This window comes from Epinephelus fuscoguttatus, linkage group LG9 (genome assembly GCF_011397635.1).
Source record: "Epinephelus fuscoguttatus linkage group LG9, E.fuscoguttatus.final_Chr_v1".
Taxonomy (NCBI): domain Eukaryota; kingdom Metazoa; phylum Chordata; class Actinopteri; order Perciformes; family Serranidae; genus Epinephelus; species Epinephelus fuscoguttatus.
The window spans coordinates 27,175,703-27,192,871 of record NC_064760.1 but is presented as its reverse complement, the minus strand read 5'-3'; the positions used below and the strand labels follow the sequence as shown (position 1 = coordinate 27,192,871).

Here is a 17,169-nt window from a genome sequence, read left to right as displayed (position 1 = left end):
TCTTCATTACGCACAACCACTTGTCCCTTTAATATTTTTCTCTGCAATGGAAACTGCTCATCCACCATCATCAGTCTCCACTCTTTGATCTTGGGCTGGCTGCACGCATGCGCCTCTCATTGGCTCCTCTGCACTGTCTGGAGTAAGTTGGATGTGCGCTCTCCTCACTCGCATCCCGAAACCGCCTCAAAAACTATTGCGATGGGGAGGATCAGGAAAAACCACTTTGGGATTTTGACTTTTTCTTTACTAGTGACTTTTGTCTGGGCTCAAAGGTAATCTCGATTTCTGCTTTTTTTTTGTGCTCTTCTGTCCTGCATGTCATGTAGCCGCTGTTTGAAGCGAGCCTGGCGTGTGATAGTAATAAGCTGTTTTGCATTACACCACCTTTTTTTTCCTCCCACAGCGTCAAGGATATCAAAGATCCGAGCAATATGCCTCTGGTAAAAGAAACAGTGGACAGACTGATGAAAGGATACGACATTCGGTTGAGGCCAGATTTCGGAGGTAAATGGAAAACGGGATGTTTTCACGCCCTCCTGACGTGCAATACATGTTTAATGAATCGCAAAATCTGCTTTAATTTACGTAATCATCCCTTCACAGTCAAATAGGCCTTTCCAATTAGGCTATGGGAAACGATGTGCATATTTCATTTGATGGAGGAGATAAGACAGGCTTTTTAACGTGATCGATCCCGCTCATCAATGTTTGATTATCCCACTAAAAAGATGAAATTAACCACGTTTAAGCTCCGTGTTAAACATGAAGGTTTTTTTTTTTTTTTTTTGGTCAGGCTGATGATGCACAAGTCTCCTGTAGGTGGAGGGGAGAGGAACCTGCGCGCGCGTCACGAATTTGTTAAATTTACATGATGAGAGAATTATTCATACATCTTGTATTAATGCCTCTTTTCCTTCACAGGTGCGCCGGTGGCTGTGGGGATGAATATAGACATAGCCAGCATAGACATGGTCTCTGAAGTCAATATGGTAGGTGCATCTTCATGATTATTACGCCGCTTAATGTTGCCAATTGTGCCTGGCACGGCTGGAATACCCCTGAAGTGGGCTACTTATCACGGGTCAGCGTGTGTGTGTGATTGAGAAGAAACCTTGATAATGTGAGCCAGGCTGAGGCATCTTGTGTGAATACATTTTTCTGGGGGGGGGGGGGATGTGAAGGCTTCCGTTCCCAAACACATCATCGCCATCCTCCTCTCAGTCTCCGCATTTGCAGCTCTGGTGTGTTGCTGCATTTGAATTCAAAACACACACTCACTGGCGCACTCGGACGCACAGCCCCGGCTGCGCGCGCGGAGAGCTGCATGTGTGTGTGTGTGTGTGTGTGTGTGTGTGTGTGTGTGTGTGACTGCTTCACGTTGTCAAGCCTCGGTGGTGTAATTTTGTTGACACGCACCCCCCCCCCTCCTCCTCCTCCCCTCCTCTCCTCTCTCCTCTCCACGCAGTTACCTACAAAAAAAATGAATAAAAACACCCTCTTCTTCACCAAACTGGCATCATTTGGTGTTTTTTGAGGCTTTGAATTCGGAGCGACCAATCACATCATCACCGTCTACGTAAATGATCTTCCCCCTGACTTGTCAGATGACGTAAGCAATTTGTTAATAATACATGTCTGGTCACACAGCATTGCAACACAAAAAAAGGCTCTGGTGCACAAAGATGAGAGGACAGGGGGAAAAGTTCAGCAGCGCATGCAAGAGCACCACCTATTGATCCGTGTGACAGACAGACAGACAGACAGACTGACCGCAACCCACAGGAAGCTGCAATTTTGGGTAGCTCTGCTGCATTAAATATACTCTTATGTCTAGTGTGGAATAACTGGTCTCACTCATGGGATTTTTTGATGCATTGAGAAAAATATTAAGGGCATGTCTTTGCAGAGAATTCAGAGTGTGAGAGGAGATCATTTACAAAGCAGCCTCTCCATGGAGCAACATAATAGAGATGTTATATAAGAGCATGAAAAACAAGTTTGCCAGTAGGAATGGAAGGAGATGTGTTTTCTATTATTAATTGAGACATTTTTAAGTTTGATTTGGCCGCCTGTCAAATGTGTGTGGTCATTTTTAAACGGCACTGAATGAGTTTTTTTTTTTTTAAAATACACCAGCGTGTGTGTGAGTTTGCTTTGGATGAGGACAAGCACTGAATATGGTCCCCTTTGATGGAAACGATTTATTTTGGTGGAGGATGCAGCCAGAACGGAAGTGCCTTGGGGGTCCGGGGAGATTTGAAATAGAAACCCCTCACTCGCTTTGGCCTCTCTCGTTCTCCCTCTCCCTCCTCCATTCTTCTCCTCCCACCACTTCGACTGGATCCCTGGCTGTGACTCTGGGCTCAGCAGCCATGTAATCCACCTCTGCCTTGCTCCAAAGGGTTATCTTACTTAAGACCTAGGCATCTATGCGAGCATTCATCTGGAAAAAAACACTGCTTCATACATCCGTGTGAGTGTGTAACAAAACACAAAACTGTGCACAAACAGTGAATGGCGGCTGACGTCATACATGCAACTCCCTGTGGCTATGTGAGAGCGTTCATCTCGCTCATTTCTCAGAAAAGCTCCTCCTGCCAGATCTGCACAAGCGTCGCTCTGACATGACGGACACATTTAGACGAAAAAGTTAAAATAAAAAACATCCAGGACCTCTGGACCCACACGTTGTTGTCACCTTGTGAAAAATCCTCCTTGCGACTTACATAACAGGTCGGATTCTCCTCCTCCTCCTCCTTTCTTCACGTCCAGCTCTCTTTGGTACAACAGAGGATAACAGGAGCTGACGAGATTGATCTCAGAGAAATCAATAATATCACCATGCACCGTGATCACGAGGATGGAGTTGGTGACCTGTGCTCGGCACTGGGCTGCTTTGATCTTCCTCATCAGGGGCAGCCGCTTTTAAGATTAAAGTGCTGAGAGGGAAAACAACACCGAGAGGCAAGAATGAAACCGATGAAGGCAGCAAAGAACAGGGTGGACGAGAGGTGAAGGTTACTGTGATCAGTTTAACCGTCTCCTTTAATGATATCTACATCCCAGTGGAGGCAGAGGAAAAGTTACTGCAGACCCTGTGTTACCAGGAGTGAGCTGCAGCCAGTGCTTCATTAACCCCTCAACATACAGTTTCCCTTTTTTCTACTTAAGTGGCTTCAAGGCTGGAAAAAACATTTTATTCCACACTGTCTGACTCGACCACATATTGATTCTTTTGCAGCTCGTTCCAGCTCCTAGATGAAGCTATATGACATTCAGACTGAGCGATATATTTACACCAAGACCCAATCATTTTTTAGAGCTATTCCAGATCATTTGTGCATCATTTTATTTAAATTTACATCAAAATTTAGCCTGAAATACCTGGTATCTTAGAAAACATTGGGATGTCTATAATAAATCAAAAATAATCTGTGTTGGACCAATATTTGGATGTATGTGCAACTCATTTTCACTCCCAACTTGTCAAATATGGCAGCTCGGTCAGTGGTCCTATTCTTCAAACTATGACGCTATACCTCTCTAGCGTCATTTTTGGACATATCAGTTACCAGTCTTTACATGCCTACAGTGTCTTTTCCAAATGAATTTGGTCAGGTTTAGTCATGTAGTCAAGACCACCTAAACAGAGACCAAGTCATGACCAAAACCAGAGTGCATGGAGACTGAGACAAGAGCAAGACTTCGAGAGGCCGAGACCGAGTCAAGACAAAGACCCAACCAGTGATGGTCCCATACTGCATGACACACTTACGATGAGATGTGGAACATGCAAACCATAGGCACTCCTCACATTGATCTGAAAGATCCACATTCCCTTAAACACCCACAGAAAACAAATGAAGTCCTAAAATATTGTATCTTTAAATGTACTATGAGGAATGTCTTGATAAAATAGTCAAAATTGCAGAGGTGAATTTCATTTGTGGGAATTTTCCTTTGTTTTCTTTGAGCAAACAAATACAAACACCAAGGAGCTGAAAAAAAATTTAACCATATTGAGTCACCAATTGATTGTTATTATTATTATTAGTCTTTATAATTTCCATCTGCATCAATGATATTCCCCACAGCTGTGGTCTTGACCCATCTTGAAATAAAATCCTGAGGCCGAGACAAAACAGAGTAAAAATGCGGTCGATTCCAAGACGAGACCAAGACCTTCAAAAAGTGTTTTTTAGAGTAAAGTACTGCAGCGCTACATTTAGGAAACCAAACTGCTTGGTTATGTTTAGAAAAACATTATAGTTTAGGTTTTAATGTTGACTTTTGGTTTCACACTGGACACAAACAGCGGTCTCTTGGGTGAAAGTGCTGTCTGTGTTTAACCATCCATTAGCCACAGCTTCTTCCATCCGTGGACTTTACTGCTCTTTGTACTACATCAGTTGCTCTGACCTTAAAATATTGCCACAGTTAAGGTTACACTGGAGTTAGCTGAAAATAGCTTTAGCATCTCATCCACACAGTAAAGGGTGCCTAGCACGTCAGTATCAGATGCTGTAGGGGCCAATTAAGTATCAATATTTGACAACCTGGGAATGAGACTGAGTTAAAACATGACTCAACAATCTAAGGCTGCAAGTAATCTACTAATTATTCCCTTAATCAATTGTTCTGTTTAACAAATGTCAGCAAAAAGTGAGAAATGTTAATTACAGGTTCCCTCCTAGAGTCCATGTCGGTGTCTTCAAGTGTCCAATCAAAAGTCCAAAACCCTTGATTTTCAGTTCACTGTCATTTTTTCTTGTAAAATCGCTTCAGGATTAAAAAGTAGAATGAAATGCTGAGTCAGTTTCTTATGTGTTAACTCCAGGGAACCTTAAGGTGCTCTTGAAGAAAAAACTGGTCACATAAATAAAAATGCCTTTTGGTCAGATCAAGGAGAGAAGTTGTATGAAAAGCCTTTATTTATTCAGGCACATTGGTTAAAATGCTGGTCGGGTTTGAACTGAACCCTTCGCATATGATCACAACACACATCTACAGTATATGAACCTGCAGGAAAATGGAGCCATCCGCCGTCAGAAATGAAAGAATATGACTGGGTTTGAAATCAGTGTTTGTGAGTAGGCCTGCCATCATGGCGGTGAGCAGGTTTGGGTTGTAGACAGCTGCTCCCGCCTCTAATTAAAGATAAAAATGCCTCTGGTGGAGAATGAACTCTGCATTTTGGTCGGGGCTGATTGAAGCCATTGTGGCATTTTTTCTGCCATGCTGACATGAAGGGCAGAATGGTTGTTGAAGTTTGATGGGATTTGTAGTTTTGTTGCTTCTTCGCCGACATGCAAGAGGCTGGTTCACATGTGTACGCACCATAGTGAAGTCACTTTTTTTGGTGCATTCTCTTGTGATCCACAGCAATGGCCCGTTGAGGCTCAAAGGTCAGCCGTGTTGTCGGGCAATAAAAATGTGCAGGTCAGTCAGCGCCGTGGTAGCAGCCTCGCCTGCATGACATTACAAATGTGCTATTTTGAGAGGGAAGTGTCCTCCGAGTCCGAGGTGTGACCACACATCCTCGCTGGGTGGGCTGTGCTGACTCACTGGGGTTAGTGCAAAATATGGCACAGATATGATATCATGGCCAAGACCCCCCCCTCACCACCTCACCCTCCACCCCCTCCACCCCCCGTTTATCTCTGTCTGTCTGTCTGTTCAGCGCTGGCATCCCGCTCCATCACTCATCTCCCTCACTTAGCAGCTGAAATTGCATTTGCATAATGCTGTTTGTTTTTGCTGAAATCACAGATCCAGGAACCGAACCCTGGTTACGGTGCATTAAAAAGTGTTCTGCACACAGCCAGTGCAGCTGATTAAATACAAGTTGAGTCTGTTGTCTCAGCAATGCATCAGCGCTGCATAATAACGTCTTCAGCATGCCATCCATATGTTGAGCATTGCTGCAATATGCACTCCGAGGCCGCAATAAAGAGGGAGGTAAATGAGTATTTTCACTCCTCGTCTTTTCTTCATCCCGCTTGTTAATTACATGTAAAATACCTGAGGTTGGTGGTTGTTAAGAGGCACTGCCTGTACTATAATACTGTTCTCTGAATGTTAATTAGCTGGCTGTGAATTAAAAGATTTAAACAAACCAGCTGTGGTGGCTTCTGGGATGGAGGAATTAGTGGGGCGTGAGCGTTCCCTTTATTACGATCATTATCCTGACAAGCGCTGGTTTCTTTACATGAGTAAAGGGATCTGGCCGTCAGATAACGGGCGAGCCGATGACCAGAGGGAACACGATGCGGGGCCTCGACGTTACACCACATCCGTGTGAAGGATGCTGCTTCTTGTGTCTGTGAATTAGCAACCATTTTGATCTTGTTTGTCCAAACTGATCCTGTTCCATTTTATTTTCAGCTTGTGGAAAATAAGCTTGTGTTATTTTTACTCAGTGTTGCCATGACAACGCAGCCTCTCTCTCTCTCTCTTTTTTTTTTTGGTGGATCTAGGGAAGTCAAGGGAAAGCAAATAAGGCCTCTCTTTGTAGGGGTTTTTTCAAGGTTTTTAACATTCACAATGCAGGTGCAGAGTGTTCTGTCTTTAAGGATGCTGGATTTTTGTTGTTTTGCATTTAGCTTTTAATAAATGCTGATGATATGAGGTATTTCCCACAGTGTTCATGGTTACAATATCTTAAATAGGCTATAAGCTAAGCATTGTCTTTGTTACTGAATTGCTGATTATTTTTAGATGAATGAATTCATCTTTTACACTATAAAATGTCTGAAAACAGTGCAAAATGCTCATTACAGTTTACCGTAGCCACATTCAGAGGGCTTATTTTGTTCAAGCAACATCTAAAACCCAAAGATATTCAGTTTACAAAGATATAAAACAGAGAAAAGCCAAGAAAATCCCACATTTGGGAGGCAAATGTTTGACATTTTTGCATGATAAATCAACAGAACTGTAGCTTGGATCTGAAATATTATAAAATCCTTTGTGGCTTTTCTGAGGTTGCTGCAGAAATGTTAATCAAAACTACGACCCATGCACATTTTCATACAGACATATTGACTTTTTTTAACATTTAAATACAAGGCAGATTTTGTCTCTCTGTTCGTCTCGTGCAGCTTTGATTCTGTTTGCTCTGCTGAGCTTTCCAAAAAGCTTAACACAAGAATGCAGGTTGTCCAGAACAATGTCATTAGTTATGCTGAGTGGACACACAGAGTAACAGATTAATATGGTGAGCAGCATAATTACAGCACAAGAACAACACTTAATCCTGCAGCTGTCTTACGTGCACGCTGGGTTCTCTGTTTAATGTTTAGTCTGCGGAGGCTGGGTTCATTTGAAGACGTCAGAGGAGACCGTGAGCTCTTACAAAAGCATAATTAGTGTGTATCTGAAAGTTAAAACTGGTGAAGATAAGTTTTTAATAAAGTCAATCACATTTCTCCATGTGTCACTTAAAAATCCTATCCTGAATATCCCGTTAAATCCTGATTTCTTTACATTTGTAAATCAAATGTAGGCTTTCTGAACTGCATTTCCTCTAATGTACCGCAAAGACTAATCAATCCGATTTAAGATAATGAAAGAATATTGTGTTTTTATGTGGCTGGTTTGTCATTTGGATTAATTATCAACTCTTACCCTTGCAGAGTCCCACTGCATGATCAAAGTTACGCCAAGTTTAAATTGGTCGTAATATTCTTTCATAATGGCCGGTGCGGGGAACAAAAAAAGCTGCGTGTCTTAAAACAGGGAGTAAGTTAGCCAGCTCCATTAAAAGCCTTTAATGTGCTGATGACTCCCTTAATGATTCTGTCAGGCACTTTCTCCACTGAAGCTAAGTAGCTGAAAAATGACCCATTGGAAAGAGAGTCATAAAGGCGTCCATGTTGTCACTTCCCTCAGGATGGGTATGGCCGGCAACTCATTCAGAATGCACTAACTCCTTCCTTGACCCCTAATATTTAATTTGAAGTCCGTACTTAACCGGACACAGAGAGCACAACAAATGAATAAACTCAGCTTGACCAGTTGATATGCTGTGGCGTCTCCTCCAGCTTGTAGATGGGAGGGAAACAGACAAGAGGCTGAGATGTCTGCAGACGAGCTTGTTATTGCCCAAATGTCGAATCGTCTCCTCGTCGCCTTGCACAGCAGACATTGTTATTATCAGCAGATTCTTCTCTGCTTCTGCTGGAGCACTCTGCAGCAGGACACAACAGATGAAAGCGTTGAGCAATATGGTGGACGTCTGTCTCGTCCCGTAAAGCTGCAGAGGAGAGAGAGAGGCACACATGCCAAATGTCATACCAGCAGCTCATGAGTAGACACTGCTGAAATTTGCTTTACCTTCTCTTTGCTTGGGGTACAGGCCACAATGCTGTATGTGTAAAAATAATATTTAATGCAAAATAAACCTTTATTAACCCCTTTTTTGTCTTCTGACCTTGTTAAATCCCAATATGCAGAATTACAGACTGCACATTTGACGAAGGTGACAAAATACAGAAATGAACGTAAAGCATTGTTTTCACACTAAATACGAAAACATCTAATTGTATACATTTATTGCTTATGCTTTTATCCAGAGTGATCTGCAATATAAGTGCATTCAACCACGTGGGCACAACCACAAGAAGTGCAACAATCAAGCAGGTACATCAACTTCATTTTGAAAGAATAACAGGAAGAGTTTTTATTTTTACTTTTCAAATACATTATATAATGGCCTGAGGTGCAGCCTGAACAGATGAGTTTTCAATCTGTGATAGAAGATATGTAGAATTTCTGTTGTCCCGATGTCAACGGGGAGTATGTTTCATCATTATCGAGTCAGGACAGCAAACCATTTTGACGTAGTACAGAGGTAGTCGGACCCTCTTCATAAGGGAGCAGCAGGCTGATCAGCAGAGCGTAGTGGACGGGCTGGAGTGTACAGTTTGACCATGTTCTGGATGAAGGGCCTGAGTCGTCGAATTTCTTTACAGGCTGTTTAAAAAAATGCTATTATGCCACCCACCTGCCCCTAGCTCCAATACAGACACGAGCGACATCAAGTCAGCTCTCGGCCATTAGCCTTGTAGTGACAGACTGGGTCTCTACAACAATTCCAGATCCAGTGTTTATGCAGTATGGTTACAAAACACAAAAGGTCAAGTCAATTATTTTAAATCACAGACTGACAGTCATATTCATACTTTCACCTTAAAACAAATCAAGGAGAGAAAAGAGACTAAAGGATTAGAGAGAAGTAAAATCAAACAGTGATTGAAGAAAATACTGCAGGTATTGGTTTTTTTTACAGGTTTATAACAGCATCGGTAATAATCTGTACTTCAGACTAATTTGACTAGTTTTTAACTTAAGTATCAATATAATGGATTTTGAGAGTTTTGATGACACACAAAGACCCATTGACAAAGTTTCAAACCAACTGCTTATGCCTTTTAAGCCTGTAAGACCAAATATAGTGATAACACCTGTTATGTGTCTGTCATGGAGTCGGTGGACAGCGGAGAAAGTGAAAGTGAAAAGCTGCCTGAACTTGACCATTGTTACATTCATTGTCAGGTTGCTGCAGCTGACATGCCACACAAACCACCTCTCCACAACAAATATGTGCTTTTGCACTGTCTCCATCAAACAAGAAGCTTACAACGTTACATTAACATTATCACGTTGCAGCTATCGTAGCGTAATGTTAGCCTAACCCAGAGGTCACGTCCACAAGCCCCCTTATATCGTGATCATCATTCTCACCCAGAAGCCGAGTCAAATGTCATCATCTTCTGCATCACAAAGCATTGGTTAAAAAAAAACCCCCACTTTGGCTCAACTTCAGAAGAACGGTTGGGGTTGAGCGTCACTTAAATTTGTCCTGTTCCTGTGTTTGTGTCAGGTTAGACAGTTGGTGGTGCTCATGAATGAAAGTGTTCATGAACTCATCCTCTGCTCGGTGTACATAACAGACTGTTATCCCTGACATGGAGACAATACCAGGATCTTGCTGGCTCTCCGGTAAAATTTTGGAAACTAAGAGCTGCCTCCACAGCGACAGAATTAGTTGTTAACATTAGGCTGGTTGATGATGTTCGCCTTAGATCATAAACCAAAATTTGTACTCTGATAGCTCCTCACTGCTTTCGTAATAGCTCTTCTCCTGGTATTGTATATCTAGGCCCAGCTCAGCAACTCCTTCTGGCATACAAGCAGACAATAGAGACAAACCATACCAGTGACGTCGACAGCGAGCTTCTCTGCTGGCGAAAACATGAAATACTGGCGGCGAAAACATGAAATACAGTCTAGTTTTCTAGCAAATCCAGGTGATATCAAGTTTGATTGCAGTGTCATATTTTGCCTAAGGTAAAATTCAAACAAACCACAGTCATATTATTCAGTGTTTCATCTCCTCTTTAAGCCTTAATAAAATGTAGTAGTTGAGTGATATAAAAAGTCACCCCTGCACAGTTGTCCTCAGTCATTAGTTCAATTTCCACACAGTTTAATATATTCAGCGCCATACTTGCGTTTGGCCATCTCGCTGAGCTAGTTTGCCACCTCTCTCAGGTAGCTGTCCATTAGTCACTCACTCTACAGCAGGAAACTGCACTTCAAAATAAAAGCTCTGCACCAGAAATTCACTGTACTCTAAAATGAAGTGTGTTTTTTTACAAACTTGACATGTTCGTGAGTCATTTTCCGTCCTTTGAGAATGGATGCATGACCCACTTTTGGGCCGCGACCCACCAGTTGAGAACCACTGCTATAGAGACCAAAACTGTTTTTTGTTCCAGGCTGTAAACATGTTTATTTCTGCTGTAAAATTGTGCATTTTAACATGTGGGTTTTGGAGCCAGCCTCAAGTGGCCATTCAAACAACTGCATTTTTTGGGACTTCATTGTTGGCTTCATTTTTCAGCCTTTGAGGTTGCCTCTTAGTCATACCCATGGACTGCACAGTTATACCTTGTACTGTTGAAACTCCACCGTACCATTGAAAACTTGTTTTGATGATAGCAATAAATGTATTTGTTATGTAAATACATATAACTAAAATTGTCAGTGATATTAAAGTCAGTAAATGAATTGTTATACTTGATCCTATTTAAGGGTCAGTTGTAGACCTCTGCATGGGCCTGGGCCTTGGGCTATGGTTATCTATACTGTCTGATCCCCCTGGGGAGTGGGCTGAGGATCAGTATAGGCTACAGATTTAAAAAAAAAAAAAAAAAAAAAAATCATTTTGTTTGCCAAGAAGCCACTCACAAAAAGACGTTCATGTTATCCTGATGTTACTGATAACTCCCTGTGAGATTTCAGGTACAGAATGTACTACAAATGAAGATGAGGGTACAGACTGTTCTAGTGGACACGTCTTTTATGAACAAACATAAAACATCACTGTAAATAAATCAAATAGACAGGATGGTTTTATTATAGAGAGAAAGCGAGCACATTAACGTCAGCTGTTCCTTCAGATCTAAATCTACAAACAGAGCGGTATGTATTGTGTTGAGCTCATCTATTGGCAGCTTCCCTCCCATGTCGGTTGTGACAGCTGATGTAGTTGTAATGGAGGTCTTGTAACAACTGTAGCCTGTCAGATTTCTCAGGGAAACACAAATGTACTTCTTGTCACTCTGTCAGATTCTTAATGGGGGTTTGTTAGCCCAGAAACATATCTGTAGTGAGACACTGTCACTGTGCAACCAGCCTTGATGTTTTTTAAGTTAGCCGGCCCTTGTTTGTGTCTTCATCGTCTTTATATATTCACTGCTGTCAGTGCCTTTTTTTTTTTTTTTTTCAAATGTTGGCGCTCTCCACAAGATGTCTCCCTCACTGATGCTCGCTGCTCACTGTGTGATGTTAATGGAGTTTCTGAGGAGCGCTTGTGACAAGGAGACTGAAGGTCGCTTTGGAGACCGACACTCCAGCATGGGACGGTCTGTCTCTCACTTCTCTGCAGCTTTTTTTGGACGCTGCATGCTGTGAAATCCTCCTCACCTGATTCTCGGTCTCCATCTTCTGTGTGTGTCGAGTAAAGAGGCTCTCAGCACATAACACATTAGATGTTTTGTTTATAACTCAGAGATTATTTCTAGTCCAGGAAACAAAGAGCTAAATGAAGGAAGACTCCTCATTTTACACGCTTCTGCAGTTTAATGTGGTTTAATACTTATATTTTGTGTGAAAAGGTGCGTAGATTGGGTGTTTTTCTCTCTTTGTTTAGCATCAGGGCTGCACCACATTGACATAAAATGTACATATGCAGATTTTTTTCAGTTGTAGTTTAATAACTGATCAAAAATTAACATGCAGGTGTAAAAGGTTTTGCCATGTTTGCATGAAAACAACATGATTTCCCCGCTTTGTCTTTCTGCACAGCACCAGAATAGTACAACCCTTTCTCCCTGTCACAGAACAAAATGTACTCCCCGGCAGTACAGTAGTTTGCGTTGCAGATTTCCTTTGAACAATAACTTTAACTGTACCGAGAGCCGGAGAGAGGAGAGGCAGCTGTATTTTGTGTCCCTCTCTGAGCTCATGTGATGTCCGAGTGAAGGTAAACAGCACCATCTGTGAGGCCGTAATTACGCTGCCATTTTACAGCACAGCCAGGAGGCAGCGTGCAGGCCCAGGTGTTCTCTGTGCTGGAGCTGTGCATCGCTATACTCTTGAACCCGCCCAAACGTACACAATGAGGCACTGCACACACACACTAATGCGCACACATGAGCAGGCACCTTGAATCCAAGCTCAGTTAACCTTACAAGAGAAACACTGTGAATGGTTTTATATTCAATATTTTTTTTTTTTTACAGCAGACATTTTGACATGTCGCAGTAGGAGAAGCACAGGTGTAAATACTAAAATGAATGATGGCTGAATTCCATTTAGCTGCTTCAGTTTCAGGGTCCTGGTGTTGTTTTCCCTGGCTCACTGTCACACTGTCATAGTTTACTGGGACACTTGAATAGAACAGAGCCAGCGTTAATGTTATTAGTAACACCTCTGCTTCTCTCACTGTGACGAGTTAAAATGTCTGCTGTGATAAAGGTCCAAGGCTGTGTCCAAAATCACTCATTGTTTACTAGTGCATTATATTTACTCTCCTCCTTTTTATTATAGTGTCTGAATTCTGAGTGTAAATTTTATTCACTATGTCGTTCCATCAAATTTCCCACAACAGAGTGAAAAAAGAATGTTCTGATTTTCTGCTGATATTCCCACAATGCAACGCTCCACATTTTATGGATGCAAAAATTACGACAATATTGTATAATACTGAGTGTCTGTTATACTGGGAGCAGTGAGGGATTTTCCATACTGTGAATTTGCTATTTTGGTTCATTGAATAAACATGACTGTCCGTCCTGTGAGAGAGATCCCTCCTCTGCTACCCTTCCTGATTATTACCGCTGCCATAATCCCTATAAAAAGATATGTATGCAGAATCTGTAGACAAGATTTTGGCATCAGAAGTGTTCTGGTTTCCATCTGTAGTCCAAGTAGTATCGACCTTTTATGTATGAGCAGCAGGTAAACAGTCCGTGTGGAGAGGTGGAACGTAAAAATGCTGGCTCGGAACCCATCGGCTATTGTCTGACGATGATTAGCGCTTTGAAAAAGTTTACTGCATTCATATATCTGTTTATAGAGATTAGCTGAAATGACCCATGCATGGAGGAAGAATTCTTGGCCCAGGTATTTGCTGGCTACACCGCCCCCGTAACCCCCGGAATATTTGCTGCTACCTGTAGAGGTTTATTGTCGACAGATGATAGCCGATGGATTCCAAGATTGCCTCCGCCAAGAAGACAATGTTTTTCATTTGTTTTTTGTCTGTTTGACATTATGATTACGGAGAAACTACTTGCCTAGTTTATATGAAACTTGGTGGAAGGTTGTAGCATGGTATAAACTTTAGAGCAGATCTGAGTCATGGGGCGGACACACAAATTATTTTTCATTTTTTGAAATAAGCGCCATACATCTGAAAACCCAACAGATGGTAGTAAAGTTCAATAGTGACAGAACATCTAGTTGTAGAAATTCAATGACTTTATCGGCATCCACACTCACAGGTACCAGTAATCCTGTGTGGTAGCCTAAACATGTAGCAGCACAAACCTCATACAGAAAGCAGTCGTTTAATCACGGACGCTGGTTTCATGGGAGAACTAGCACTACCAGAACTGTAACAGCACTTTTTTCTTAAGCTAAGGGTCTTGAGTGAATGTCTGTCAAATGGAAACATAAATACACACATAACATGCAGCTAAATACACTCTCACATCCAAATGTGAATTGTCTGAAACTCCACCAGAGATATTAAGGAAATATAGATGAATGGACTATCAGGCCTTGGCGGAGTTCCGTGCTCTCCAAATGCCCTTCTGAATCTTCATTTTTCCCTGTTAATGGGTTTACTTGAGGAGTTTTTCTGTATCCGAATGAAGGTCTAAAGGGTCAGACAGACATTGAACGTCCATGGAAATCTGTGGTCACATCGATGCAGTTCTCTTCGCAGTACCATCGACAGTCTGCGTCAGTGCCCAGCAGTAAATTGGAGGGATGGGAGGTGACTGTCTTTGGGTGAATGTGAAACTAAGAAGAAGCTGCTGGGCCTGGAGTGAATGTCTGTTGGATATCCAACTTTAAACTAACTGTGGTGAGGCGGCTGCGGCTGGCTTGACTGCAGTTTTTTGGACTAGATTGGAATGTATCACAAAAAATAAGTTCCACGTGTGTGTCATGGACATACGTGAAAGAAGACGTTTTCGTCAGTGGAATCTCACAAACAAGCACACGGAAACTATGAATTCTCTTTAGGGTGTTGTATACTGTACACATACTGTAAAGCGCCTGGAGGCAGATTTGTGATTTGTGATATTAGGCAGTATAAATAAAGTTGCCTTGACTGTTGAGTGAGTGAATACTTGCCCAGATGATTTTGGACACAACCTACAACTAAAAATCTTACTGGTGCTTAAATCATTAGTCAGTTCATCAATTTGTCAATCAAAAGATTATTAACATCATATTTTGGCAATTAATAATGTGTAGAAGTCATTTATCAAGCAAACACATTTTCTGGTTTCAGCTTTTCAGATGTCGGGATTTGCTTCTTTTCTTTTTTTTTTTCTCCAGCCTTGTAAGACTGTCCACTCTCTGTATAAATCTAAAGCCGCCTCAAACACTTTCAGGAGGCGGGAGCACTAACCTTGACAGAAAAACTCCTTCACCTAGTCAGTGAAACAAAACACCAGGAACGTCTTCCTCACCAACGACGTCAGTTGAAAAATCAAGTTTTTGCTAAATCCAGTTGGAGGAGCAGCGAAAAACATCTTTTCCTGAGAGAAACTCCACGAGTGCACACTGTTGTTCATATTTAATTGTTGTCATTGACTCTATTTCTGCAATAACTTCACTTATTGCTGGATTTACTCTGTTAAGGAGCAGGAGCTGCCATAACTGTTCTGCAAGCTGCATTTTATGTCATCAACTACAACACAGTCTCTGATTAGCTGCTTACGTTATTAACTACAGTGCATATTCCCGATTGGCCCCGATTGGATTTTAATTTCTGGAAAGTGTTTAGGGTGGCAGACTGATGCAGAGAACGAAACAGAACGTTGAGCTCACGTCATCAGGATGGTCGCAACAGGCCAGCTTTTCTCTGCTTCATATCATCGGAAATGGAATATTTTGGGGGGTTTGGAATTGAACAAAACATGCAGGCCTGACAAACTTCAGGTAATCAGGACTGGCATCTTCAAGTTTCCTGGACAGTGGCACTGCCAAGGGGTGGCCAGCAGGGCCACAGCCACCCTGATCGAATCGCTGGGCCCCCCTCATGAAAATAATTAGAAGCCTGTGTGTGGTGTTTTTAAACTACAGTCGACTTGTTCCCAGTAAATGTTTGTCATCAGTGTATTAAATTAAAGCTGTGTATCTGCCTTCATAAAGAAAAGGACAACCAGCCTATTTAAAGAATAATTAACCACCTAACATACAGATACATAACATTGTTGTGTAACTCAAAATGTTAACTGCACCAGTATTAGTCTATGTACTCCAGATAATTAGTAATATTAACTGTGAAATCAAAAAACAAAGTTTATCAGTATGCAATTTCTTAACTCTCACAATGTTGTCAACTAATTTATATGCTTGGCTTTTGTTTTGTTTTTTTGTAGGGTTAGGGTTTTCAGTGACCTCATCTGGCCACCCCTATGAAAAATATCGGGGGTGCAGCTGTTGCTGGGATCTAAGATTAAAAGATTTGTTAATTAATTAAAACAAACATGTTTATTGATGATGATTGTCAGCTGCAGCCCTAAATTCTACCCTGTTAATGTAATATACAAATTTAGAGCTTTGAATGCAAACGTGTGTGACACACCGGACACACTCGCGCTCCCTTGTCACCATATCCACCAAAATGTCAGATTATGTTTCACTCCAGTTATACCAAAGAACAGTGCAGAGCAAAAAGAATAAAACATAGAGATTGTTGCTACAAGTCTGTGACGCCGTACTGATAAATGATTTCTGCTTCATGTTGCTCAGATTGTTACCACAGGGCTACAGTTAATATTATTAGCTACAGTTTTCTAATTTACTCAGAAAGAGGTTCAGCTTCTGCCAACAACTTCTTCCTCTCAGAGGATCCTAGCTGCTTGTGTCTCCTTCATCAATATGGCGAAGGATGGTAGTCAAGACAGGGACGTATTGCAGGAGATGCTGCCTTAGTGGGTGATGTACACCGAGCCTGCAGGCAGCAGCTAACGATCCCAAAGGTGATAGAGATATCCGATCGACAGGCTGATAATGAGACAGAGAGGGAGCGAGTGTGAGAGGAGGGTTCAGTGGGAACTCTTGTAAAACAGGATAAGGATGCGGCCGTCCTCGCTTGACTTTTCACTCCTGAAAAAATCAACATGGCAGCAGCTCATGTATTTTTAGATGCCCTTTTTACGCAGTGCTTTGGTCGCGCACGCTGCATGCAATGAATGATAAGAATTAAAGAACGAAAGTGGCAATTGCTTTTGCAGTGTCACACCAATGTGTGGTGATAGGGAACACAAAAAAAAAAAAAAAGGCTTGGAAACAGAAACCCGGCAGGAAGTAATGATGATGGCTGCTTCGAGTAAAAGCTCAAGGGCCTCGTTTCAC

General features: G+C 41.9%; 1 protein-coding gene across 2 annotated transcripts in view; it reads left to right on the top strand.

Moving 5' to 3' along the window:
* The first annotated feature begins 107 nt into the window (after nt 1–107).
* The window catches only part of gabrb2a (gamma-aminobutyric acid type A receptor subunit beta2a), a 44,358-nt gene continuing 27,296 nt past the window's right edge, over nt 108–17,169 (top strand). For both annotated transcript variants that reach the window (XM_049585191.1, XM_049585190.1), the window contains exons 1-3: nt 108–275; nt 407–507; nt 925–992. In XM_049585191.1, coding sequence (XP_049441148.1) covers nt 202–275; nt 407–507; nt 925–992 — 243 coding nt within the window. In that variant the 5' untranslated portion in view covers nt 108–201. The remainder of the gene's footprint in view (nt 276–406; nt 508–924; nt 993–17,169) is intronic.